The sequence below is a fragment of the Abrus precatorius genome, unplaced genomic scaffold, assembly GCF_003935025.1.
Source record: "Abrus precatorius isolate BTA unplaced genomic scaffold, Abrus_2018 Scaffold8, whole genome shotgun sequence".
NCBI classification, from domain to species: domain Eukaryota; kingdom Viridiplantae; phylum Streptophyta; class Magnoliopsida; order Fabales; family Fabaceae; genus Abrus; species Abrus precatorius.
Window position 1 is genome coordinate 2,430,061 of NW_020874428.1, and position 26,675 is coordinate 2,456,735.

The 26,675-nt window shown below is 28.6% G+C and overlaps 4 protein-coding genes across 5 annotated transcripts; 3 read left to right on the forward strand and 1 right to left on the reverse strand.

The window, feature by feature from the left end:
• The first annotated feature begins 228 nt into the window (after nt 1-228).
• LOC113846894 (hydroxyproline O-galactosyltransferase HPGT2) lies at nt 229-6,403 on the forward strand. Of its 2 annotated transcripts, none has more exons than XM_027475622.1 (12): nt 229-426; nt 580-643; nt 772-821; nt 941-1,131; nt 1,911-1,971; nt 2,148-2,220; nt 2,873-2,996; nt 3,100-3,187; nt 3,669-3,719; nt 4,764-4,835; nt 5,601-5,713; nt 5,956-6,403. In XM_027475622.1, exons 1-12 carry the CDS (start codon nt 302-304, stop codon nt 5,976-5,978), a joined length of 1,035 nt encoding a protein of 344 aa, XP_027331423.1. In that variant the 5' UTR covers nt 229-301; the 3' UTR covers nt 5,979-6,403. The 2 variants fall into 2 exon arrangements, 1 of the variants encoding a protein (XP_027331423.1); XR_003501730.1 differs by having other exon boundaries at nt 253-426; nt 5,614-5,713; nt 5,956-6,385.
• A 6,314-nt stretch (nt 6,404-12,717) lies between these two features.
• LOC113848109 (protein TPR3-like) lies at nt 12,718-13,899 on the forward strand. The gene is made up of 4 exons (XM_027477497.1): nt 12,718-12,800; nt 12,919-13,098; nt 13,211-13,324; nt 13,728-13,899. Exons 1-4 carry the CDS (start codon nt 12,718-12,720, stop codon nt 13,897-13,899), a joined length of 549 nt encoding a protein of 182 aa, XP_027333298.1.
• Nucleotides 13,900-14,127: 228 nt separating this feature from the next.
• LOC113848112 (topless-related protein 1-like) lies at nt 14,128-18,235 on the forward strand. The gene is made up of 10 exons (XM_027477500.1): nt 14,128-14,179; nt 14,402-14,460; nt 14,984-15,124; nt 15,402-15,512; nt 15,618-15,800; nt 16,173-16,301; nt 16,392-16,487; nt 17,155-17,343; nt 17,434-17,597; nt 18,103-18,235. Exons 1-10 carry the CDS (start codon nt 14,128-14,130, stop codon nt 18,233-18,235), a joined length of 1,257 nt encoding a protein of 418 aa, XP_027333301.1.
• Nucleotides 18,236-21,255: 3,020 nt separating this feature from the next.
• On the reverse strand, nt 21,256-25,290 carry LOC113846272 (protein MEMO1-like). Its single transcript, XM_027474343.1, has 8 exons — nt 25,011-25,290; nt 24,666-24,750; nt 24,488-24,556; nt 23,751-23,863; nt 23,130-23,241; nt 22,915-23,058; nt 22,351-22,525; nt 21,256-21,744 (listed from the first exon to the last, which is right to left on the reverse strand). The coding sequence occupies exons 1-8, from the start codon at nt 25,063-25,065 to the stop codon at nt 21,607-21,609; spliced, it is 891 nt and encodes a 296-aa protein (XP_027330144.1). The 5' UTR covers nt 25,066-25,290; the 3' UTR covers nt 21,256-21,606.
• Nucleotides 25,291-26,675: the final 1,385 nt, after the last annotated feature.

Consider the following 26,675-nt stretch of genomic DNA (forward strand, 5'->3'; position numbering starts at 1 on the left):
GAGAAAGTTTTGTATAAGAAAAATAAAATAAAACGGACATTCAAGTAATTTATTTTTGGTCATATATACATGTATACGTAAATTATAATTTTTCTAATAAAATTAAAACTGTCTAGCCAAAAAAAAAAAGAGCGAAAATCTTCAAATATTATTAAGCTCTTAACTGAAGTAAACCGAAAGTAAACTACGGGAGCGATTACAAGATACTAATAAATATAGAGTTTAATTGGAATAAGAATCCTTGTCCGTTGTCATTGCAGTGATTGCGTTGGCGATTTGCATCAATTTGTGAGTGTTGGAAATGGAGACGTTGCCGACGACGTCGACGGTGAAAAGAGGAGGAAGATCCAAAACCGTGCACACCTCGAAACCTTCCCTCGTCATGGCCTTCTTCTCTTGCGTTGCTTGGCTTTACGTTGCTGGAAGGTGTGATTCTTAATCTTTCTTTTTTTTTTAATTGTTTTTTATTATTGCATTTTGATCTATTCGATTCTGAATGAAGATTTGTAATTCGGCACTGTTTGTTTTGAACGTTTGTTTCATATGTAATGGACTTGCGGTTGTCTTGGGAGTGGTTAGGTTATGGCAAGATGCAGAGAATCGCAATTTACTTACTAGTCTTCTGAAGAAGAATTCAGCTCAGGTTTTTTTCTTTTGATTTCCTTTTTTTTTATTTTTAAGTTTCGCTCTATGTTGTTTTTAAAATTCATTTTCAGTCCATAAACTTATATTAGTGTGTTTTTATCTTGTTGTTGTTGTTGTTGATGTTAGAGGCCTAAGGTTCTTACGGTGGAAGATAAGCTAATGGTTCTAGGATGCCGGTAAATACTTTCACCCCCCCCCCCCCCTCTTCTGTTGTTTTAATTTTAAGGCATTAAGTTTGTGTAGGGTTGCTTTGTTTGTGTGATCTATGGGATTTAATGGTTGTATAATTTTGTAGGGATCTGGAGAGGAGGATCGTGGAAGCTGAGATGGAATTGACATTGGCTAAGAGTCAAGGGTACCTCAAAGGCCAAGGGCAGAAAAGTGGCTCTTCATCTGATCGTAGGCTTCTTGCTGTTATTGGGGTGTATACAGGGTTTGGAAGTCGATTGAAGAGAAATGTTTTCAGGGGGTCTTGGATGCCCAGAGGTCTGTTTGGATATTGGTTAAAATTTTCACTGGTTACTGTGAATTTCTTTGCATTTGAATCATCTTTTTGCTTTATGGGTTACAAAGGAGGTCTAAGACTTGGTTTGGTGGTGGTGGGGTGGGGTGGGTGGGGAGGCTAATGTAGTGGCAGAGTGGTCTTGTGCGCCACTTGATATAAGGTTCAATGCTTTTCTGGGTTGTCTTTATGTAGATGTAGATCAAATTTGTGGACTGAGATGTGGACTTTTGAGTGTTTACTTGGTTTTCTTTTGAGAAAATAGTGATATTATGATTTTGTTTTCGAAACATGTTTTTGTCTTTAATTTGAATTTGAGAGTGATTTTATTCCTCTCAATTTGAATTTGTGATTGATATGGGCATTGCACTCTTACTCTGATTTTTTTTTAATTTTCATGTTCTTTAATGGTTTCTAGAAGATTGGTTTTGATCTCTACTCTGATGGTTTATTTCTATTTTCATGATTTTAAAATTTCTAGTTTTCTATCATTATTTTTCTAGGATTACTTTTAGTATTTTCTATTACACAATGTTTAAACCGTATAAAAATAGTTTTTGGTGTATATTTAGATTGTGGTCTATTGTGCATGTAATTCATGAACCTTTTAATCATCATTTTGTTTGATAAGTTATGTAACAAAATTTTCTATATTGCATATATTTTTTGAATGATAAGAATGTAAACAGTTGACTATTTTCTAGATGGTTAACTTTTTATTCATTTCTATATCACTAACGGTTTCTCTTCTCTTTCTTGGCAGGTGATGCCTTGAAAAAACTTGAAGAAAGAGGAGTGGTCATACGTTTTGTAATTGGTCGGAGGTTTCTCCTCACACTTATCCTTTTTAGCTGTTATAGTACCCACATATGGTTTCTTTTTAAGCTTCAATGATTATTTATGCTTTATTTCTCTTGGCATTACGTTAAATTTAATAGTCTATTACATAACTGCCAACGATTCAAACTAATATTGTGACCTGATTCTTTGTAATTGACAGTGCTAATCGAGGTGATAGCTTAGATCGTAATATTGATGAGGAAAACCGCTCAACAAAGGATTTCCTGATTCTTGTAAGCAAAATAGTTGCAGTTATGCTGTAATTTGAATTAGTTAAATCTTTTACCTTGGTTAATCTGAGTGGAAAAGAAGTAGTTATTTTTTTAAAATTTGCCTTATTATAGAATGGTTTAGGGTAGTGAGGGATATTTGATTATGGATATGGGGGCATTTGGAAGAGCAAAATACAGCTTATTTGGCCTAATAAAACAGAGCAAAACTCTTTTTTATCTTATTTTAGTAATTATCTTGGTTAAACTTATGACATAAGCTCTAATGTGATAAGTTTATTAAATAAGTGCTTAATTAAGCTATTGGTTCAAATGCACACTACATTTATATGCATGTTGATAAAAGTTGCTGCATTTAAAAATTGGGGTTTAGGTGCATCCTACATTGATGTTCAGAGTAAAATTGCAGTTCTGGTGCAAAATATAAGGGGGCTTATTTTTGGTGGGGGATGGGGGTTAGTTAAATTTTGACCATTGTGTTTATTGATGCTCACCTACTGGGATAAGGCTTTTGTTCTTGTGGTCGTTGTGGGTTTATTGATGCATTTTATATAAAATATATTGATGCTCATTTGATCATGCTTCCTTGTCATGGAACCTTGTTAAACCAGCTAAGTATAGAGCTTGACCATTTGTTTTAATATAATTATATCAGGAAGGTCATGAAGAAGCTCAAGAAGAGTTGCCTAAAAAAGCTAAAATCTTCTTTAGTACTGCAGTTCAGAACTGGGATGCTAACTTTTATGTGAAAGTTGATGACAATATTGACATTGATCTAGGTAAAGACATTGTTTATATATGTTCTTAGGAGATTTTGTTGAACTATTCCTTTTCTAAGCAAAATTATTGAGACATTCTTTATTCTGTTCACTGGCCTGACAGAGGGTTTAATTGAACTTCTTGAACGTCGGCGTGACCAGGATGGGGCATATATCGGATGCATGAAGTCAGGAGATGTGATATCAGAAGAGTATGTTCTATGAGTTATTTGTGATTGTACATCTATGCTAGTAGATCTGTGGATATATTTTACAATTTTATGTGGTATAGATGGTTCTGATTATGCTTCAAGTTGTCTGAAATTGTTTGTTTATGAGTGGAATTTGTGTTTAAATTTATCTGCTGTTTATTTTATGTTCAGTATTATTGCTGAATTTTTTGCCCGAAGGTCCCGTATATTTTCTTAATTTTCATCCTTTTGTAAGTCCTTAGGCATGTCCCTTGCCATCAGATGTGAACGCCTTTTGCATTTATGTTAATTTCTAATAAATTTGACTTCAAATTGTTGTCTGCCAAATCTTTCTGCCTACCTACAAATATTTATTTGTTGCTTGTTATTTTCTTGTTCATCAATGTTAGAATGTTATATTTGTGTTTGAACTTTCTAATGTTGAAACTTGCAATTGAGGTTTTGGATTCAGCTTATGCATCTCATTTTGGGTGTTTTGCAGGGGAAAACCATGGTATGAACCTGAATGGTGGAAATTTGGAGATGAGAAAGCGTAAGTAATATATCTTTTGCACAAGAAGCTTGGTGATTTATTTTACTTTATTAATGCAAGAACAATCATCAATTCTATCGTCTTAAATTGAAACCAAGTCATTATTTTTTTTTCTAATTGTATTATTGAGTGGATAACTGAATGATCTGGCACAATATGACATTAATCCTAACAAACATTAGAGGGAACTCTTAATTTAGGACTTAGGCATACTTAACATACATCAATATGTTTTTAACTCTACCAAATGTTGGATTGTTTAAATTGATGACTTGTATTGTAATGATTACGCACACTGTTTCAGTCCCATATTGCTAAATAATGAAAATTGTAATCTGATTATGCAGTTGATGATTGAAAATCAAATATAATTTTTGCCTGTGTATATACCTGTGAAGATTAGAGGAATCACATGCTCTTTGATTTAGTTGTCTCTTACAAATATGTCACTAGTTGGTAGTGATGTGAAAATCTGGATGTAATCCTAAAAACCATCTAGAGTCTAATGGTTTGTTCTTATAAACTCTAACTAATCTTTTGGACATTTACTCCAATTCAAATGAATAGGACATGAAATAGGTTTTTTTTTTTTTAATGCTTTATCCATTTTGCATTTCTTTTCTTTTCTTTTTTTATCTTTGTATGCAACACTGCTCAGTAAAACTAGTTAATCATTCAAAACAATGATAAATAATATGTCCTTTATACTTTAGTGAGAGATGACTTGTTAATTTTTTAATCTCTATCACTTAATACAAAGAATACTGTAGAATTTTGAAGGTACTGATCTTTGATCTGTCATATCCCCCTGAACTAAATTTCTGAACATTTAGCATTATGATAATTTTGTGTTACCATCTTTCTTTTATTTTTCAGTTCAGTGGTATGTGTTATAAACTCCTCCAGATGGAAAACATACGTTGCATTATTTTTGACAGATGTTTCTTTTGTATAGATATTGCATATGGAAAATCTTTAGTTGTTTGGATCCATATTGAATTGTTTTAGTTTTGGTTTTAATCACTATTTAATTATTGTCTTCAGGTATTTCCGACATGCCGCTGGTTCACTTGTTATAATTTCAAAGAATTTAGCACAATACATTAATATAAACAGGTTAGTTCTCAATATCTTATCTGCCCAAGGAGGATCTGGTTTGGAGGAATCTTAGAAACTGAAGTAGGCAGCTTTAGTTCTGTGGTATGGATGCTTTTATTCTACATTTAGGCTGAAAAGGCATGGCCTCTAAATGTCCTTTTGCTAGAGGAACTTGATAAAGAGGAGGGTTTGGATATTAATTTTACATTTCTACTTAACCATGTTCATGGCTGACATTTAGGTTAAAGCTACTTGATTTTTTCTTAATAATGTGTTCCTAGAATATTGTTAGCAATCATCTATTGAGTGAGTGGAAACTTGGAGTGCAAGACGCTTGCACCTTAAATGTTGGCATAAATAAAGTGGATGGAAAGTGATTTTTATAATTTTATCCTTTACCAAACAAAAGAGAGCAAAATTGTAACTTTCTATCCCGTTCCTTTTTCTATTGTTAATCTACTCAAGCACATCCTAAAGGTGGGGTGTGGTTCTGTGGTTTGGTGGGGAGGCCGTAAGATTGTGGTTTAGTGGTTCAAAGATTAACGGTTTCTTTTGGAGGATACCTAGTAGCATGCATTTGGTTTGTTTTTTGTTTTCATTTCAAGAATTATGTTTTCAGTAATAACTACAAAAATGTCACCTTGCAAAAGTAAAATGGCATTATTGTTATTATTAGTGAAACATATCTTTTGAAAATGAAAACAAAACAAACCCAATGCATTATTTTTCTCTCTTATATTTAATATCTGAAATTATTTTTTGTTCTATTTATTAAAAATGCAGTGTATCTTTGAAGACCTATGCCTTCGATGATACATCGTTGGGATCATGGATGATGGGAATCCAAGCAACTTATATAGATGACAGTCGCCTTTGCTGCAGTAGTATCAGTAAAGGTGAAATCTCATTTCTTATTGTTTGCATCAGTTATTTTCTTGTATTGAACTGGGGAAAGTGGGTGGGGGCGATTAGGGGTGTTTCTTTCCAGCTTTCTTAGCTATTTTATGTTTATTGAATTGGCGGAAAATGAAAATGCATTTGGACTAAATGAATCGAGAGAAAAAGAATTAAAGTACCTTTCATCAAACTATAATATTCTAATACATTTTGTCTTACTACTACCTGTGCTCATTTTCAGACAAGGTATGCTCCTTGGCTTGATTGGTCATCATGATCTCATGGCTCGCTACTCTTGCCTGGGAATTTATACAATTTGTCTGAAGATCAGTGTCAGTTGAAGATTATGTTCACTCTATGGTTGCATACTGCCTCGAGAGCATTGCAGATACTGTCAATTTGGAGTATTTCCCTTCTAGATCTGGTGATCTGTTCATTCTTTTAGATGTCAGCAGCGAAAATGGAAGTATAACTACAGATTACTGACTTCAACCAGTGGAGCTCACTTGATATTTTAGGAAGTACTATGATTATACATTATAGTTCTTTGTTATTTGTCTATACCAAAACATCTGTTCATGACCAAATACTGAATAGATAAAAACCTAAACGAAAGGAAGCAGCTGCTTTTAATATACAAATTATTATTATTGTTGATATATTGAACCACGGACGAGCAAATTGTAGACTTCATTTAGCTGAGACATCGACTGGAGTTTTGTTTTTTCAGTCAATTCTGAGTCAGTCTTCAAAATTGTTCGAGTTCAGAATTTTGGTCCGCAAAATCTTAAAACATCTTTGGTTAATCTTTAATTTTGTTAAAGATTACTTATTTGCATTTATTTTACATTGTTGCTGTTATTTCGTCATAAAAAAGATTTAAATGAATATTATTTTTAAATATATGAATTAACGAGAACTTTTAAAATTTTAGGGATTAAAATGAGAAGATTACCATATTAGTATTTATCATTTCAATGAGTTACTAAATAGTCTCCAAGTTTTTTTAAAAAATTACATTAGTTTTTAAAATAATTATTAGTTGGATTAATAAAAGCATTGACATGGAATGTGATATGGTTGGCGGATTGTTACATGCGTGTAATATGATATTATTGGGTGACGAGGAAAAAATTATTTTTAAAATTTCTCAATTTAGTCTCCAAAATCTTAAAATAAAAAAATGTATTATTTTGATCTCCCATTATTTTCATTCTCTCTACCAATCTTCTTCCGCTCATACGAGTCACCAACACCATTGTGCTAAATGTGTTTGCTAACTCAGGTATCTAGACCATGGTGGTTGTCATGCCTGGTTCTCAAATGCTGCTACTGACGTATCCTTTACCGATGCATGGGTGCATGACAATGTCTTCAAATACTATTGAAGCCATAGTCTTCATGGACCCAAACAACACTATAAAGTTTTTCACACTTACCATGAAAAACATTTGCTCTTCACTCTCCAAGTACAACCTTGAAAATCCCATCAAAATCTAGACATTAGTTGCACTCACCACACTGCAAACCTCATATCCAACCATGTTTGGTTCTTTCAAAACCAAACAAATAGAATTGGTTATAAAATTTATGTTGAATTTTCTTCATCAAATTAGGTCTTACTTCATGGTTAACATTACGTGTTATTAGTGAATTAACAAGGTGTAGGAAAAAGTTGTAAAAATTGAGGGTCAAGTGATGGTTTTGATGGAGGGTTTTGGCGAGGTGATTCAAGGTGGTTCAAAGGAAGGTGAGTCAGTGGAAAAAAATGATAGAATTTTTTGGTTTTGAAATGGATTCTTCCACGTTACCCAACATCAAGCCATGTGTATAAGTTCATTCGATATTTAAACGTATCACAATAACATTTTCGTTTGTTTAATGAATGGTTGGTCGTTTTAAGAATCAACGTAACTGTGTGTTAGCAATTAATATAATTCTTTTTTTAACTTAACTATTTTAGTTACTCTCTAAACTAATGTTGACTAATATGGTAATTTTTTAAAATTTAAAATATTTGACTTATACATTCTTAAATATACATTTAAAAATTTATTCTATTTTTTTCCACAGTGCTACAATGCATGTTATGCTATCAAACCTTTGAAATCTTACAGGCAACCTATGCTTAGTATGGTATTGTTTTTTCTCCTTAGATGAGGTAGATCGTATTTTACTATATTTAGGAAACAATGTAACATCATCCATTGAGAAAAGTTATAGTGTGGTCCCCGTGTCATTGGGATGCAATGCAACAACAGATTCAAAATTAATTTTATATGTTGATTTTCAAATTATCAATCTTTCCCAATTTGGCTTTCTAATCAATCAATAGTATTATATATAATTTTTTTAATTTAAAATTAAACTTTTATATAATATTTTATAAAAACTAAAGTACCAATAGCTTGAATTTCAAATATTTAGGGAAAAATATATAAATTTTTTAACATATATAACTTTTTTTATAATCATGTACTAAGAAATTATTATTATTATTATTATTAGTATTATTATTATTATTATTATTATTATTATTATTATTATTATTATTATTATTATTTATAACAAAATTAGCTTATAAACATGTTTTAAGATGATAAAATTTAAAAGCATATTCATATTCAATGCTATATTTATTAAGTATAACATTTTAATAAAATAATTTAATTTTTGTAAAATTAAAATAAATTTACATTAAATTTAAATAATATGAATAAATTATATATTCATTAATTATAATATATTTATTTTATGAATAATTTTTCATATTTGTAAAAGTTATTAGAAAATTTATTATTAAAGAACAGTTAATACAAATTTAATACTTAAACATATGCAGTGCAAAAGTATATTAGTTTTATAACTATTTATAATAAATTTAATTTATAAATTTTTAAAATAATAAAAAATCAAATACACATTATTTTAATAAATATTAAATGATAAATTTGTGTGTGTATAATAGTTTATTTTTAATTTATAAGTCTATTTATTATTGTTGATAAATTATTTATCATAAATTTAAACATTTAACAAAATTATTGTATTCATTTTTTAATTATAAAATATTTTAAAGTAACAAATTCTAATGCATAACACTGTAATTTTATAATCATTTAAATTTTTATGAAAAATTATTAAAATAAATTAAAATATAATTTTATTAAATTACCTAATACATTTTTTCTCTTAAAAAATATTATCTCTTACACATTTTTGTTTACATTTTATATCTATCATATTCATTGGATATTATTGAAGTGACAACTATAAGTTGTGCTCAGTTTAAGAACGTTGTCTTATATTTATATGACTATGACTTGTTTATTAGAATAAACATATTTTAATATTTTATAAAAAAAAAGTAAATATTTGAAGTTTGATGTTTATTTTATATTTAAAAAATTCTTGAAAATCATGTAATTTCATTTAAGTTATCAAAGTAAAAATAAGGTCAACTGTGTTTGAGTTGTTATGATGTGTAACAACAAAATAGAAGTTTGAGAAAAAAAAAAACTCAATATAATCAAAGACACAAGAGAGATTGCAAGTAAAGGAAAAGAAATGTGTTCAATGATAATTGAGTTTTGTGATTCGATACAATGGAAAAGAAAAATATTCTCAAGGTGAATAAAGATGGGTATAATAGGTACCATATTGAAGTTATTATATTAATATGATTTTGCAGTGGATATATAAAAAAACAAAAGACTATGCTTATTTAATTTACAGTCCTATGGTTACATGACAGTAAATACATGCAGTTGATAGGCAACGACAGTCAATGAACGTGAAAAATAAATAAATAAATAATGACACTTATCAACATTGTTTTGTAAATTTAATAAAGAATGAAAAAGGATATTGTTGTTAATATTTTTGAATGTTTCAAGGTTACCTAAGCACAAAGTTGGAGTTATTTTGCAGTGAAACTTCGCAAAAATGTGCAGAAGTACTTGATGGTGGTATATACAGAGATAACATAAAATATTAAACAATAATAATTGTTCGAATAGATAGGATGAGAGAGTGTTCATTATATCCTAATTAATAAGTATGTCACTCAATTTAAACGTGCACCTTTTAAATATAAATTAAAAAAATTAAACATAAATTAAAAAGCATAAGATATATTGGTTTAATTGATGAAATATTATTTTAATTATAAAAGATTAAAATATAAGCAACTGAGATTTTTAATTTTGGAAAATATAAAAAATTAGTTTAATATTTAAAAGATTCATTCAGTAGTGATTTGAAAATATATTATTCGTAATATTAATTAAAAAAAATTAATAAAAATAGAGAACCTTTTTAAAATAATAACTAATTAAATATATTAATTTGATTGATATTTATTATTTATCACAGAATAAAAAAAATAGATCTGTGATAAAATATAAAGTTAGAGCTATAAATTTATAGATTCAAAATATTTTAACATTATAAATTAAGATTAATTAAATTTAAGTAATAATATTTGAAAAATAAAAAAATACTGATAAATGTGTGATGCTTTATGTAAGATAATGCATAAATTTTTATTGAAAAAAAAATTGAGAGGAGTTTTCACTGTCAAATGCGCGACTTGAATTTTTTTTGTATCCTTTTTGATAAGAAGAGTGGTTTAAATTTAATATATACAAATTAATTAAACTTTTAAGAATAAAGAATTGATTCATTACATTAAAAAAAACTTTCCAAAATTTTCAATAAAGGATTATGAGCAAAAATTTAATCTACAACTTTTTTTTTTTTCATCGACGTGTCTCTTCACATTGTTAATTATGCTAATAATTGTCATGAATGGAAAATATACTATTTAATGGACACACTTTATAATGGTAAGAGAAACAATGTTTGTACCTATTTTATATGCATGAAATTCCCACCCTTGATTTTGGAGATTAAGAATTGGTTTATGAAATAAGGAATGTATATGGTAAATGATATTTTGTTTGGAGGCTTTTAGTTTAAATACATAGCTCAGCTCAGCAGGTTGTGAGAATTGTTACACTCATTTTTCATTCAAGCACCTCTTCATCTTTCTTGTTCCAGGTGAGCTTTTTTACTAGTTCTTATCACCATGCATTAGTTCCACAATAGAAAAATAAAATAAAATTGATAGCTTACATATTTATTTGATTTCATTAATTTTGAAAAAAATTTGCTGTGTTTATAAGATTTTTGTATTACTGATTGATGACTAAATATCATGTTCTATTCATATTTCTTTGTTCTTATCTTTCTCATGAATATATAGCTAATTATTTTCTTCTTCTTTTTTGTGTTTTTAATTTGTTAAAGAAATATTTTGGTGATAACTTTTTAAAAGGAAAAGTTTTTATTTCAAATTAATAGAATAATATATTATTTGTGATAATAAATATATAATACATAAACTTTATATTATTTTACATTTTTATTTTAAAAAAATTATTAATTAAAATATTTTTATCTAAAAGAAATAGTTTTTTCTCAATCCTTTTTCTTTAAAAACTCTATATTTAAATAACTCTTAACCAATTTTTTTCTTTTTAAACTTTTTATATTAGCAATTTTGACAATAATAATGGAGAAAATGCATGCACACTCAGGATCTGTGATCTGAGTTAATTGTTAATGTTCACTTTCAATTTCAATAGCTCTTTGTTTTTCAAAGGATCTGACAAAGTGTTTTTTCTTCAACTTCGTTGATATTTGTTGAATTGACAAAATAAAAAAGTGAGAAGGAAACGAAGGAATAAATAGAGAGGAAAAAAATCACACTTATTGTCCAAAAAAAAGGGTTTATTTATAGATGGAGAGAAAATTATTGATAGAAAAATTTATTGAAATGACATATTTTCCTATTTACTAACCCATTTATTATTATATTGAAAAGGCATATAAAAATAATTTAACACATACATTTATATTTTCCTTTTTCTTATTTTTCCTCAATCAAATAAGAAAAATAAATATTTCTGAATTTCTCTTCTTTTCCTCTTTATCAAAACAATAAAAGAAAAAACAAATCTTTATTTTTTTTTTTCTCTTCTTCTCATTATCTTTCCTTCTATTCCCTTCTCATTTTCTCTCTCTATCTTGATTAATATTGAGCTATTTTTTTTCCTAATTTATTAGATTAAATGCTTGTAATGTTCAGTTTTATTTTAATTTAAAATATTAGGCGCTTTAGATTTCAATTCATCTATTTATTGGAATAATTCAAGAAACTATTGTTATGTTTTAAGCTTGTCTTCACTACACACATATCTACTAAACTAAATAAAAAACATAATCAAAATAATAATTTAAGTATTTTAATAAATGATAATTTAATCAATTTTTTTAATGTGTATATGAGGACACAAACAAAAATTATGAATGGTAAGTTTTTATGACAAATAAAAAATATTACATGTTTTAATACATTGAATATTAAATGTTATATTTTTTAATAAAAATTATTATTTATTTATTAATTTCTTATTAAATTTCTTTAAACATGCATAAAAAAAATCAAACATGAATAATTTGAATCGGAGATAGTAAAATTTTAAAAATATAAGTATTATAAAATCAGCATTTAATGTTTAACAGTATTCACACTCAAGATATCATATATATTAAGTACTTATCCCACTCCCCTAATTATGTGAAATCTGACCTCTCGTTTAGAAAGATTCTAAACGATTAGGCGAATTATTTATGTTAATTTGAAGATAATTGTATTAATTGTTTTTTATAATTTAAAATTTACCTCAAATACATAATCTATTAATTTCAGGAAACCAATGAGTTATCGAATTTAAAATAATTATCAGGATTTGACAAGATTCTATATGTTAGATACATGACTTGATTAGGATTTTGTCTGAGATTGGTTATGTTTTTAAGTGATTGCAGTTAACTATAAAGTTTGACACCTTTCTGGGCTATATATATACTTTGATTAATGAAACATATATTGATTGTGCGTAGGAAACATTGGAAAACAAACGTAGCTGTTATAAACATGTCTGATAACATCACCAAAGATCTTGTCTTCTTGGTATTACAGTACTTTGATGAGGAAGATCTCAAGGAAGCGTCACATGCGTATGTGTCTCTCTATTTTCCACAATGCAAACCAAGTTTTTTTGTTGTGTTGTTTTCAATGTCATGAATGATTGTTATTTAATTTGCCTTGTTTTTCTTTCAATCTTTTTATTCACAGGCTTGAGCGTGAAAGTGGGTTATACTTTGACTTGAAATATTTTGAGGACATGGTGCTTGAGGGCATGTGGGATGATGCTGAGAACTATCTGTCAGTGTTCACAAAAGTTAAGGACAATAATCACTCCATCAAAATATACTTTGAAATGAGGAAACAAAAATACTTTGAGGCATTGGACAAGTAAGGATTTTTTTTAGTCTCATAGGTTAAAGGGTGTTCTTCTTTCCAAGAACTTGGTTATTCTCATGATGGTACGTGTATTCTTGTCTAAAACTGTTGTTTTTATCATCAGTAATGAACGTTACAAGGCCTTGGATATCCTCTTGAAGGATCTGAAAGTCTTTGCACGGGGGAACGAAGAGTTGTTTAAAGAACTGACTCTCCTTTTGACAGTTGATGATATAAGGTATGTTTCAATTGAATTTGGAACAGTGGATTTGGATCTTTCCTTGTTGACTAATATGATATGATCATGTTAGAAAAAAGAAGATACAATTTTTATAGAGAAGAATACTAACATCACATTCTTTAACATATTATTTTCTGATTGGTTAACTTTTTAAATTGTCAAAACAATTTAAAAAAATAATCAATTCATAAGATTAAAAATGGGTTAATCCAAAACGTGTCTTATAAAGAGTGTATTTAAAAGAGTTTGACACGATCTTTGTTTCTTTTTTCGACATAATCACATCATATTATTGATAACGTAAGAGGATTAAAATTTGTTTCAATTGTCAGTGTATTCAATTATATATTGTTGGACATGCATTACTTTTTTTTTAAAACAATATTTTTGGCCTAAATAGGGAAATTAAATCAACATACGAAAATGCAAATTCTGCTAGGAAGGAGTTGATGGTTGAAATTAAGAAAATCATATTGCAACATCCTCTTTTAGATGGAAAGCTAAATTTTCCTGTCATTCGGAGTCACAGGCTACGCAATCTTCTCAATGAAAGGTTCCACTCTATTTCTTAATTTGAAATTGAAGCTACTATACTATACTAGGCATTCAATATTCATGTTGTTGGCCTTGCCTCCACATTTTCTCAAGCTAATTGTTTTATTGCATTGTTTACACATTTGACTACTATCTTGATATCTAGCCATGCATTTCAGCCACATGCTGATAAATTATCTATTGTCCTATTTGTTAGCTTAAAATGGCAGCATCATCAAAACCCTGCTCAAGAACCTGACCTTTTAATGCACAATGTCAGCAATTCCGGATCATCTGCATCTGCTCTAACAAATTCAGGTATAGGCTTTGATATTTTTGTTAGCCAATCAATTTGATGCTTGCTTATCAGAGACTGTTACAGCCCCCAATTCTTGTAATTTTTTATTTTCAATGTAATTTTTAAAATATATAATTATTTTAATTTGGCCCCCTAAAATGGGATTTTTTATTTATTTTTCTATTAAATTGGTTGCCAAATTATTTCAGCCTAGCTTCACCCTTATGATATAGCTTTTGTAGGAACAACTCTGGAGTTGAAACCTTCAACCAACGAAAGGCCAAGTATGGTTTCTGATCAGGTTAGTTGGATGAAACCTTAAACCTTCACTGCTTAGTGATAGTAGAACCTAATTTCATAACAAAATCCTAACTTCTCTTCTTTTTTGTACATTATTTGACTAGGATTTTTATTATGATTAGTTATAAATAACTTTTTGGTGTCATATGTTGTAGACATTTTTTATATTGAATAATAAAGTTACTATTGTGATGTTGGTAAAATCCTACTGGTACTATTTAAGATTTTAGAGTGATTTATATGGTTCAGCCAAAATTTCTCAAATTTTCTATGAAATATACTGATTGTTCTTAGGTGGTAATTTGTAGTAATAACATGGCTTTTAGGAATAGGTCAAATGTCATGAAAGTGCTTGTCTTTTTAGTCTTACAGTTTTTGACAAGGATAGTTTTAAGAAAACTTCAAATATTTGTTAATTTTCATTCTATGTAGTAAACTATGCTTTCTTGACTTGTTTTTGGGATCTCATAATATTACTCGACACCCAGAACCAACATCCTCAAACATAATTTCTTTTTTTTCAGAGAGAGTGCAAAAAAGTTTTGAGGGATGTAATACCTAAATCAATTGAAGAATCCTATAACAAATCAAAGAATATGTTTGACATATGTGACCCATCTCAGTGTCAGTTCTTGCAGCTCCATAAGCATCCTGAAGTAAACAAGGTATGGCATTTATGAATCATACGGTTTATTGAGATTACATGTTTTCTAACAATATTTCAACACAAAACATCTCCTGATCCCTTAATGTGTGCTTATCAATAGATTCCTTTACATACATACATACAAAATGCATATTATATCTACATTTTGTATTTGCAAACAACTATAAAATGCATATACTAGATAACTAAAAATAAAAAAATAAAAGAAGATAACTGAAAACTGGAAACTAAATTCCATAGAACAGAGAAATGATCATCAACTTTACATGAAGCAGATTGTTAGACTCACTTACACCAATGCTGGAAATGCCATTTTGGCGTTGGGATCGAATGGTACTCATCTAGTTTGGTTCTGGCCACGCACTAACCTTAACTTGGATGGGAAGGTAATGTTATGTCACTTTCTTTTGATATGGTTTTCTTTTATTATTAACCAATAAGTTCAATTTTAGAAATTGATTTTGGCACAGTAATTTAATTGTTGCTTGTAGGCTAATGCAAAGGTTTACCCTCAACTATGGCAACCAAAAAGTGGCTTTAAATCTATGATCAATGACCTTACAAGCATCAAATGTGGAAATCCAGTTTCCTGTTTTGCTTTATCAAAACAGGATGCATATCTCATTTCAACATCAGGGGGGAAGATCTCCTTGTTCAATATCTTTACATTTAAGGTAATCTTAAAAGATAGAGTTCTGCTTCATTAAACAATTAGCATTCCATTGTTAGGAAATTGTATAATAGTGGTGTTTTTATTATTTCATGATTTCAGACAGTTGGAGTTCCTTTCATCTATAGACATTTTCATTAGAATTAATATTAGCCTTACAGAAATTGGCCATATGATTTAACATATTCTTGAATGAAAATAATTTATTTTGTTATCATGTTGCATAGTGTATACTTCTCTTTCCCCGTTGCAGTTGTGTCTCTACTGTTTTTTGAATCTTTTGATTGAGGTCATGCTATTTGTTTTTATTTTGCTACTTAGAATGATGTTATTGTTGTGATTTAACTTAATGTATGCCACACATTGCCTAATGCAGACTCTGACAACTGCTATGCCTCCACCACCTATGGTAACAAGTCTTGCCTTCTACCCTGAAGATAATAATATATTTGCTATTGGATTGGATAACTCCACTATACTGATATACTATGTCCTTAAAGATGAGGTATATCTCATTCTTCATTCTACTAAGACATGCATCGTTACATGTTTAAAGGATATTGAAACCAGTTTCTGTATCATACATTTATGCCAGGTTCTTTTCAATCTTGAGGGCCACTCTAAAAGAGTTACTGCTCTTGCCTTCTCAAAAACTTGGAATATTCTTATATCTGGTGATGTAAATGCTCAGGTTAGTATTTAATATTTATTCCATGAATCATATAAACCAAAGCTACAATTTTAATATTAGCTCCCCCTTACTTTAGCTACAATTTAATAATAACGAAAAACATTAGTAATATAATATCTAACATACGTTTAAGTTATTGATTAAATTTATTAAAAAAACTGTAAAAATTATATGAATCTCACTCTTATTTAATGTTTGTTTCTCTTACTTTTATAGTTTTTAACAAATTTGATTTAATAACCGAGGTATTTTTCTAACCTTTCTCGCAATTAATATCTTGATATAATTAATTACTAAGCTACAATCATTTTATTTGTTTGTATAAATAAGTGAGTTTAATTTTAATACATTATTAACATAAAAAATTTTACACTATCAAATAATTTTAAAATATTATAGATATGACTTTTAAAATTCTAATTTAACTAGAATGCACTAATAGTGTAAGGATTTATTATACTACAATCTAATTATAAATTGTTAATCTATTATATCAATAAGAATCATTGATTTTTATAATAATAAATTTAAAAGTCATATCTAGATTGTATTTGAATTGATTGACACTATTAAATTCATAAAGCATCAATATTTAACTCTTAATACTGATAATGCATTCTAATCAAATTGTAAATATGCTCTGTCACTGTTCTGATTTCTCTGGTAGATTATTGTATGGAAAACAGAAGGATGGGGAAAGTTGAAAGATAGGTACTTGCAAATACATGGACAGAAGGTGCCAGAAGTACAATCAGAAACTCAAATTCAGTTTCACCCAGATCAGACAAACTTCCTTGCTGTACATGATAGTCATCTTGCAATTTATGAAGCAACAGAACTAAGATGTGTCAAACAGGTTTTCTCTTCTTCCCCTAACATATCATATATATTCTTTTCTAAATATTTTTCTTTTCAACTTATGAAATTTCATTTTCCTTCATATCAGTGGGTTCCAGAAGTTCCAGTTGTTATCTCTCAAGCAACTTTCTCATCTAATGGGCACTCTGTGTATGCCATTTTTGTTGATGGGACTTTGGCAATATTTGAAGCTTCAAATCTTCAAGTGCTTTGTAGGGTCCATCCTTGTGCTTACCTTTCTCCAACTTCTCGGTATATTTTTCTTATCTCCATGGTTGCATTTTCTAAGTTTGCCATAGCTTTACATCATATAGCTGTTATACTTTCATATTTCCTACATCAATTTTGCTCTTGCTAGAAAACTATTATTCCCTCCATATTATACTATATGTCACTTAAATTATTGAATTTATCTCAAAATACTTTTGATTTTAAAAAATTAAGAAAGCGAGCATTTATTTTTCAATAACATCTACACTAATTGATATCTTACATAAATACTTTAACAGATATAAAACTACATTTTAACTCCTTTTATAAAGGTATTTTAATCAAACAAAGTCATTTTACCATAGTAATTTATATAATTATTTTTTTAAAAAAAGTGTACATTAACTTAAAACATGTCATTTTTTCTTTATTAATCAAATCCATAGTTCAGAGAAATTATATCAGAGTTAATTATGCATTGACATTTATTCATCACATATGCAACATTGCCATTCAATTTAACTTGCATATATTTTGTTTGTTGCAGTTTGAGCATGTGGCCAATTTCTATAGCTGCACATCCACTGAAACCAACGCAGTTTGCCGTGGGACTCACAGATGGTAGTATTTATGTGTTTGAGCCTCGGGAATTAGGGGGTAATTGGATCAAAACCCAGTGAGGAATTCAAATCTTATGCATAGCTCAAAGGAGCAATAACTCATCATAAGACCACATTAGGCTTGTCGTTATGTCACATTTGAAGTGTTAAAATTGTACTTTATATATATATATATATATATATTCTGGTTATTTTCCTATATATAGACACTGGCGGATAACCAATTTCATTTGTAGCCTTTTTTAGATTTAGTTGAAGTATTTTCCCAGTTTCACACTTTCACCTATTGTCGAAATAGGGTTAGGCTTTGCTCATTTGATTACATGAAAAAGCTTTTTTTTTTTAAATCAATTTTGTTATTTAAACAATTTATATATCTCATTTATTTAAATTCTGAAAAAATTTAAAATAAAAAAATAGTTTATGAACCAAACACGAAAAAAAAATTATTGATCACTAACTTAAATAGTAAAAAAAGGATGAATGGAAGAATTTAAATAAATAATTATTGATCAACACATAATTAGTATAACTTTAAGAAATAACAAATATAGATAAAAAGTATGTTATGATGTTAATATAAAGAGAATGATTCAATTGCAAATAAGACCATGAAAATAATTATTCTTTTGATTTAAAATGACTTGTTATTATTAAAAGTTAATAAAAGTAGTTTAGAACAAATGAAGGTTAGTTCGAGTAGCAAGCGGCTCAGTATCATTTAAGTAAGGTTTTGAGTTCAAGTTATTGTGTATGTAAAAAATTTGCAGTGATGCGAGACTCGTGTTGGATTCCGATTAAATCGAATGAGAAACCAAAAAATAATAATAATAAAAGTAATTTAGAAAAAAAAATTACGAAAAACTATATATAAGAGCAATAGAAAAAAAAAAGTTTTAAAAAACTCATTTGAATAAGTTAAACTCTTTGTAAACTATTAAGCTCTCACAGAAAATTAACAGCTTTTTTGCCTTATATAAACTTTTAATATTGTTAAATTATTTGAATTACTCAATAGCCAGTGAAGATAGAAAGAGGTTCCAAGGTATCATTGATGAAAGAAACAATGATATACTTTATTTTGATAGAAGATATAGGAAAATTTTTGTGTTGTCCTGAGAAAGAAACCATTATACACCTAGCTTTGATTTGGATATGAATTCTCTGCAATTTTGGTGAAAATTGCAGTTTACCGTCTAAATTTGTTTAAGTAAATTTGTCAAAAAATAATTTTTGTTTAAGCAAATATGATAAAAAATGATTTTCATTTAAACAAAAATTGTGAAAAAATTTAAAATTTTATCTCCTTCCTCTTTAAACTATAGAAATTTTGAGAAACTTTTGTTTTTTATCAATAGCTACTTAGTTACCAAAGATCTTTACATATATCATCTTATCAAATATTTTATATATATTATCTAGTGTGTCACTTGTGCTAAGCATCAGTGAGATAGAACTATTTAGAATTGAATTATATTGTTGAGAATGGTGATAAAAATTATGAAATAGTTCTTCCACAAAGTTTCTCAAATTTTCTATTTTAAAATTTTTCACAATTTTAGCTTAAGCAAATTCTTTTTATTTATATAAAAATTACTTTTTCACCAATTCATTAAAGCAAATGTTTTAAATTTAAGTGAAAAATACTTTTTTATCAAATTTATTTAAGTTAATTTTTTTCTTAAACGAATGTTGACTGCAAGTTATAGAAGAAGATCCAGATTCCTTTGATTTGTAGCAGAGGAAGGTTTGTCAGTGTTTTTATATACAAATGAGAATGACTTGAAGAATTCAAGGAGATGCTTTGGGACTAGAGGCAAATCACATATTGTGACTAAACTAAGACAAATCAACTATGCATATATCTTCTCTTTCTATTTTTTTATTACTTTGCAATGTTTATATTATTATTATTATTCTATTTATTTTAATTTTATAATTTTTGTTCTTGATTCCAAAAAACCAATTCACCCCGGCTTAGTCCTTTTAATGGAAAATAAAAATATTTTTCTAATATTTTTTTGTCATTAAATGGTCAGAAAATGTGAGTTGTCTACAAGGCGGAGTTTTATTGTCTTGATATTGGTGTGAAAATATATGTGATGGTGCACTTGCTTGAGTTTGGGGCTGTAATGGTTCACAGTAGAGAACGATGCCTCAACCTTAGGTTTTATGATAAATATGATGATTAGTAGTCTAAGAGGATATTTGTTTTTCTTTTTAAAAATAATTCTCTGTTTTTAAAAATAAAATATAATACAAATTTATATAATATTTTATTTTAAAAACAGAAAATTGTTTTTAAAGAAAACAAACAAACATGCCCTAAATTTTTCAAGTTTTTTTTGTAACATTTATACTTTTCCCACATAAATACACTATCCCAAATCATCAAGAGGTCTTTGTAGTCCTACAATCCCATGCTTAATTACTTTAAACATCACGAAAAAATGAAGTTAAATTGTCAAACAATAATACAACTTGTGTAATAGTCAAGGCAGAATTCCATTTCAATAACCAATTAAATATATAATTAATTACTGTAACATTTGATTATAAAATAAATTTTATGTTTAAATATATTAAGTAAAAGTTAATTTTAAAATAATCTAATTTGTTTGAATTATATAAAATAATTTTTGTAAAGCTTGTTTAAAATAACTTATAAGCAATTTATAGAAAATAGTTTATGACTTTCATAAATTATTTTCAATTTATTGCAATAAGCTTAAAGCTATTTTTAACTTATTTCAACAAGTTTCATTTTTTAACTTATGACATAAGTCATCATTTTAAAATAATTTATTAAATAAATTGTATATTCAAACACCTCTCTCTCTCTCTCTCTCTCTCTACATATATATATATATATATATATATTAAAATAATTTATTATTAAGAACAAAATATGGAAATAAAATTTAACTGGAATAAATAAGTTTATATATTTTAATTTTGCTTAACTTATTTTCTTTGTAAAAAAATCAGAGAGTATAAGCTGGTTTTTCAGAATTAGCCAAACAACAATGAACAGTACTCTTAAAGATTTTTTTTTCACATAAAACAAAAATAATTGAATCCAAAACACGCTAACACTTGATTACCACAGCTAAGACTACATTGAAAACAAATACGATGCTGACAGAGTGCAAGTGCAAGTTGAGAATTTGATGGTCGCAACCAAAACATGACCAAATTACATGCTCATAGTCACAACTTTCCAAGTATGTTAGCTAGGGACGCCAACTAAGAAGTGTAAAGTAATTTGATTATTTGACAACATCCCCAGCTAAAGACAAGCAATATATGTTAGTGAGAACTGAGAATGACTATGAACATAGAGCATGATATTCAATTGTTAAAGCTAAAATATAAATAGTCACTTAAAAGGAAATGAAATTGCTGAGTGCCACATCAAAGAAGGAAGATCTTCAACTAGAACTCGAGCCATCAATCTTTGCTGCTGCAGATGCATAACTAACACTACTATCCCTTGTACTTTTGCACTGACTGGACTGCTCATAGCGAAGAAATTTGATTTTTATCTTTGTTGAGCAGTTCCTTAGCATCTGAAAAAATTGCAAAAATTTAAAGTAAAAATAAGATTAGCATCGAACAGAAAAACCCGTTTATGGAACATACAGATATGGACAACCTTACATTATTTTACCAATAATAAACGATTTCAATGCATCCGAAAATATTCCAAGTGAAGCTCATCAAAGCAAGATAATAAACATTTTAGCTCTAGTAAGCATCAAATGAAGAAAGAAATTAATAAAAAAACCAATCCAAGTGCTTCCCATTGTAAGTGCAACTAGCTATCACATTCTCAAATCTTGCAAGTTTCATAATAGATGCCTCAAACTAGTTCTCAAATGGCAGTACAACAGTGAAATCACATCCTGAGATCAACAGTAATAAAACCATACATTTTGAACAAATATCAACTCTTTTTGTTGTTGTTCGGAAAGGTGAAGGAGTGGTGAACTTCTCAAATTGATTAATCAATTCCATTCATAGTAAGGTATGATAAGAAAACATGATTTTATAATAACAATAAGAACGATAAAATAATAATATTGGTATTTGCTTCAAGTCATAGTCAGATTCTCAAATTTGTCTAGTGCTACTTTCATAAGGATATTGTGGCCATTTATTTATAAGGAACTTACATGAAGGAAAACACTAATTGGATGGCGTCCACAGATTGTATTGTCATACTCCAACAGATATTGTTTGAATGAATCTGCATCTCCTGTTTCTATGATATCCATGCCCATCTTGTCTAAGGCCTCGATAGATTTGTATATAGGTCCATGTTTCTTGTCATAGTGCATGTAATTGAATCTGACACAAAACATCAGTCAGAAGACAGGTTACAAAAACAAATGAAAAACCTTAAATATTCAATAATCAACACCTGCTTCAAACTAATGAGAAACATGAATCCACCAGAATACATAACTGTGGACAATTGGGTAATATAAATGGTCAAGAAGAAAACAGTCAGGCCACTGAAGCATATCTGAACAAAAACTTTCGTTACCAATGCAGTATATTATTTAAAAACATTAATCATCTAACAACCAATATGGAATAAATGAGCCTATGGAAAATGTTACCAGGCTCTAAATTTTTGCATGTGTGTTTTTGTTAGCACATCTCAGACAATTGTGTGCGTGCGTGCGTGTTTTGGGGGGAAGGGGGGGTATTCAAATATTTTCAACGGTACATACCGAGATCCCCAGTGACAAAAGTCTGATGAAACAGAGAAGAAGTTGCTGGGATTATCCACATATTTGGCAAGAATCTGCCCATACATAGCTTCATTTTCAGCACTAACAGCACCAACTAAAATGGGCACAATTTTCACCTGGTGCCTGCATAAAAATCCAAATTCAGTGCCTTTTGCACAGTTTCACAACAGGAAGCTCTATATAACAAAATTTACCCTTCAAATACTTTAGCAAGATATGGCAGGTGCATTTCCATGCTATGTTCAGCTTCATCGACCCGAATATCCATCAGTTCAAACTTTCCTGTAGCTTTAAGCTCCTCGATCACTGGTAAAATAACAAAGAATTATATGAGACCAAAGAAGATAGAAAGGATCAATATCAAAGAACTGAAAAAATTGATTCAGTTCTCAGAAAATTGATTCAAATAATCCACCATCCTCACAACTCAGTCAGAAAACCATCACCACAAAAATTTGACTTTACACATAGATATCATTAATATATTTCTACTTTCACAATTCATAGATTACCCTTACATCAATATTCTGCAAAGAGAAGCCCACATTCACAATAAAATCTCAAATTCTAATCCATGTGAAGAATATGGACAAGAATGACAAATGAACTATATTGATAAGAAGGTTCTATACTGCAAACAATATCACATAATGCAGCAGCAACATCTCAGTTGACAGAGACTACAAGCAATCATGCTAACTTCTAGGCCATGATTGCAGAGCACATTAGCAGCAATTGGCTCACATCAGGCCCCAATCAATGCAACATAACCACAAGTTAAAAACCCATAAAGATTTTATACACTTAATCGGTACCTTCCAAATCAATAGGCAGGTCCCCTATGGGTGTCTTGTAGATTGTTGCAGTCGAAAGAGCACATTTTGGAGTATAGTAGTGGTGAGAAGGACCAAGAAGGAACACACGTGTACTGAAACATTAAAATAGAAAAGAAAACAACAACAACAATCCTTAAGTTAGCAGGGACGGCAGCACAAGAAAAACAGCAGGGAAGCTAATACTATTTCCACAAACACTTCAACAGGGAAGAGGACAAATAGGAATGCTTGGAAGAGCATACGATCACTCATGAAAATGGACCGTGACTCTGGTAAGTTCTTTCTAGCTTATTTTAATAAACTTTTGGTATAATTTATCACAATAATTAATTTTCAAGTTATTTCAATAAATTTTATAGTTAAATTTCTAGCATAATCCCTCATATAAAAAGAACTTATTGAATAGGCATTTAATTAAGGCCCATTTTGGATTACTTTTTAATAAGTATTTAAAAGAGTAAAAAAGTTAAGTAATCAAATTAATCAAATTCTTTCCATAAGTTAACTTATATTTTTTTCTACTTTTTTAGAAGTTCTCTTATTTAATTTTTCTAAAATTTGAGGAGTATATGCTACTTTTAACTTATAAAAGAAGTTTTATTCATTTTTTATATTAATTTTCTTCTCCTATAAAGACTTAATAAAAGTTTATCCAAATTGTGCCTAAGTTGTGTACCAAAAGCAATACTAGAGAAGCAAACAAGAAATGAACGCACATGTTAGATGGATCTATGTTCCCAAAGGCATAAGCAGCAGCTCGTCCTGAATAGGAATAACCTGCATGTCTAACATCACAGCATTCCAGTTGCACCACAAACACATTAGAAGTTTTACTTTACTCAAAATCCAAATCATCAATAATAATAATAATAATAAAAGAACACTTTCACTTACGGTGCTATTACTCCTCTCACATCAGGAGACTTAGCCAACCCACACGATTGCAGCCACCCTTCAAGTTCTTCTGAAAGCTGCTTAGCTAAAAATTAAAATTTAAAAAATAAATAAACATATTTATCAACCTGAGATTTCACATTTTGAAGAGTGGTAAGTAACTGATCAGTTAACCCAGAAAGTTGAGAACTTCCACTGTTTTGGAAGAAGTTTCAACAGGATTCACCCCAATTGCGAGAATCGAGAGAAACAGTAATTGAGACATTAAAAAATGGATCTTTTGAACCTGATCAGGCAAATTGAAGTCGAAATTGGTGAATCGTGAAAGTTAATTGAGAGACTTACGATCATCGGTGTACCAAGAACCAGCATGGGAGGGTCTCCTGACCTTGGTGCCCATGATTGAGGATTTAAGTGTGTGATAAAACCCTAGAATTGAATAGAAAGGGGAGAAGGAGCGAGTCCGACTCAGTGTGACTCGCTACCCGATTGATTCTTTTCTTCTGAGAGTTGAAGTTGTGCAACGAAGTGAGTGATGACAATGCTCTAAGCTGTGTTTTATTATTCTCTCTCTCACTCCAACTACTACCGAGAGTCTGAAACAAGGTGTCTTCGGGAAAAGTATAAGAAATCCGATGATGTTTTTTTTTTTTTTTAAATACAATCCAATGATACATTAAATTGTGTGGATAAAATGTAATTTTTTAATATTTTAAATATTATTTATTAATTAAAATTAGAATGTTAGATGAAACAACCCTTCCGATCTATGTGCTCGGTAGCATTAAGTATTTACATTTTATTAAAATGGTTTTAATTAAGATATAGTACTAAAAATATTTAAAATAAAAATTAGAGATGTTAGATATTAAAGATTTTATATATATATATATATATATATATATATATATATATAATTTTGTCGACGTTAGTTTTTAATACTAATTTTAAAGATTTTAATGATCAGGCAAGAAAATATAGTTGAATTTGATGTAAATTTTAAACAAAATCATCAGGTAATATTATAAGAAAAATGACGAAATTGAAATTATTATTACTTCTTCAAAATGCATCAATATAATCCACCAATACGTCATATTCGAGTAGCTTTGAAAGTTGCAAGTTAGTTTGATAAAGTTTAAGTCGTTGATAAAATTTTAAAAATAACTGTAAATAACTTTAGACGAGCTAAATTCGTAATAGATAAAACATAAATTAATGTTTTTATTTTTATAATATTTTCTAAGCCATCTTCTGAAAACACGTTCATATTATTTAATATTTTATAAAATAAAAAATTATAAATTATAGTTTCACCCGATTCAAATTCGATCCATGTAATTTTTTGCTAGTTTCTAACTTATGCACTTCTTAAAATTTTGGTCTCTCAAAAATAAATTCCTTAATAGTTTGAAATTATAAGAATTAATTGTCTATGAAAATAAGAATTAATATCTTAATGAGTGAAAGCAATAACGGAAATCCAAATAAGTGAAAAATATAAGTGCCACTAATTTATAGCAGACTAAAATCTAAAAACAGGAAAATATACATAAAAATGTTTGACTATATATATATATATATATACACACTAATATCCAGATGAATAAAGTACAACAATCAAAATCTAAATTTACTGTAAGAAATAATTTAAGTATAAAGACTATATAGAAATTTTAAATTAAGCAATTTAATGTGCCAACAAGCACACCCTTAAAGTAGACATCAGTTTAGTTAATCAACGTATTTTTAGACATCAATCTGACCTCTCAAATGATGTTTATTTTACACTATGAAGGACTAAACTAATGTCACGTGTATCTCTCTATAAAAGACTACTTTGAATAATTATTCTGTTTAGTTTAGAAAAATGCAAAGTAGGAATGATTCTTTATTTATTTAAAATAAATTTACAAGCACATAACTATTTAACCAAAAAATATATTAGCATAATAGATATTACATAAATTTCAACTTATTTGTGACTTTTTAAAAATATTCATCCTACAA

Bases quoted from the DNA above. Each gene is read 5' to 3' on its own strand.
- LOC113846894 (XM_027475622.1), top strand. From the start codon at position 302: ATGGAGACGTTGCCGACGACGTCGACGGTGAAAAGAGGAGGAAGATCC. The intron at 427-579 runs GTGTGATTCTTA...GGGAGTGGTTAG, and splicing joins TGGCTTTACGTTGCTGGAAG to GTTATGGCAAGATGCAGAGA. The intron at 1,972-2,147 runs GTTTCTCCTCAC...TGTAATTGACAG, and splicing joins CGTTTTGTAATTGGTCGGAG to TGCTAATCGAGGTGATAGCT.
- LOC113848109 (XM_027477497.1), top strand. From the start codon at position 12,718: ATGTCTGATAACATCACCAAAGATCTTGTCTTCTTGGTATTACAGTAC. The intron at 12,801-12,918 runs GTATGTGTCTCT...TTTTATTCACAG, and splicing joins CTCAAGGAAGCGTCACATGC to GCTTGAGCGTGAAAGTGGGT. The intron at 13,325-13,727 runs GTATGTTTCAAT...TGGCCTAAATAG, and splicing joins TTGACAGTTGATGATATAAG to GGAAATTAAATCAACATACG.
- LOC113848112 (XM_027477500.1), top strand. From the start codon at position 14,128: ATGCACAATGTCAGCAATTCCGGATCATCTGCATCTGCTCTAACAAAT. The intron at 17,344-17,433 runs GTTTTCTCTTCT...CCTTCATATCAG, and splicing joins AACTAAGATGTGTCAAACAG to TGGGTTCCAGAAGTTCCAGT. The intron at 17,598-18,102 runs GTATATTTTTCT...TGTTTGTTGCAG, and splicing joins TACCTTTCTCCAACTTCTCG to TTTGAGCATGTGGCCAATTT.
- LOC113846272 (XM_027474343.1), bottom strand. From the start codon at position 25,065: ATGGGCACCAAGGTCAGGAGACCCTCCCATGCTGGTTCTTGGTACACC. The intron at 24,557-24,665 runs GTAAGTGAAAGT...CTGTGATGTTAG, and splicing joins GTGAGAGGAGTAATAGCACC to ACATGCAGGTTATTCCTATT. The intron at 23,242-23,750 runs GTACCGATTAAG...TTATTTTACCAG, and splicing joins CCTGCCTATTGATTTGGAAG to TGATCGAGGAGCTTAAAGCT.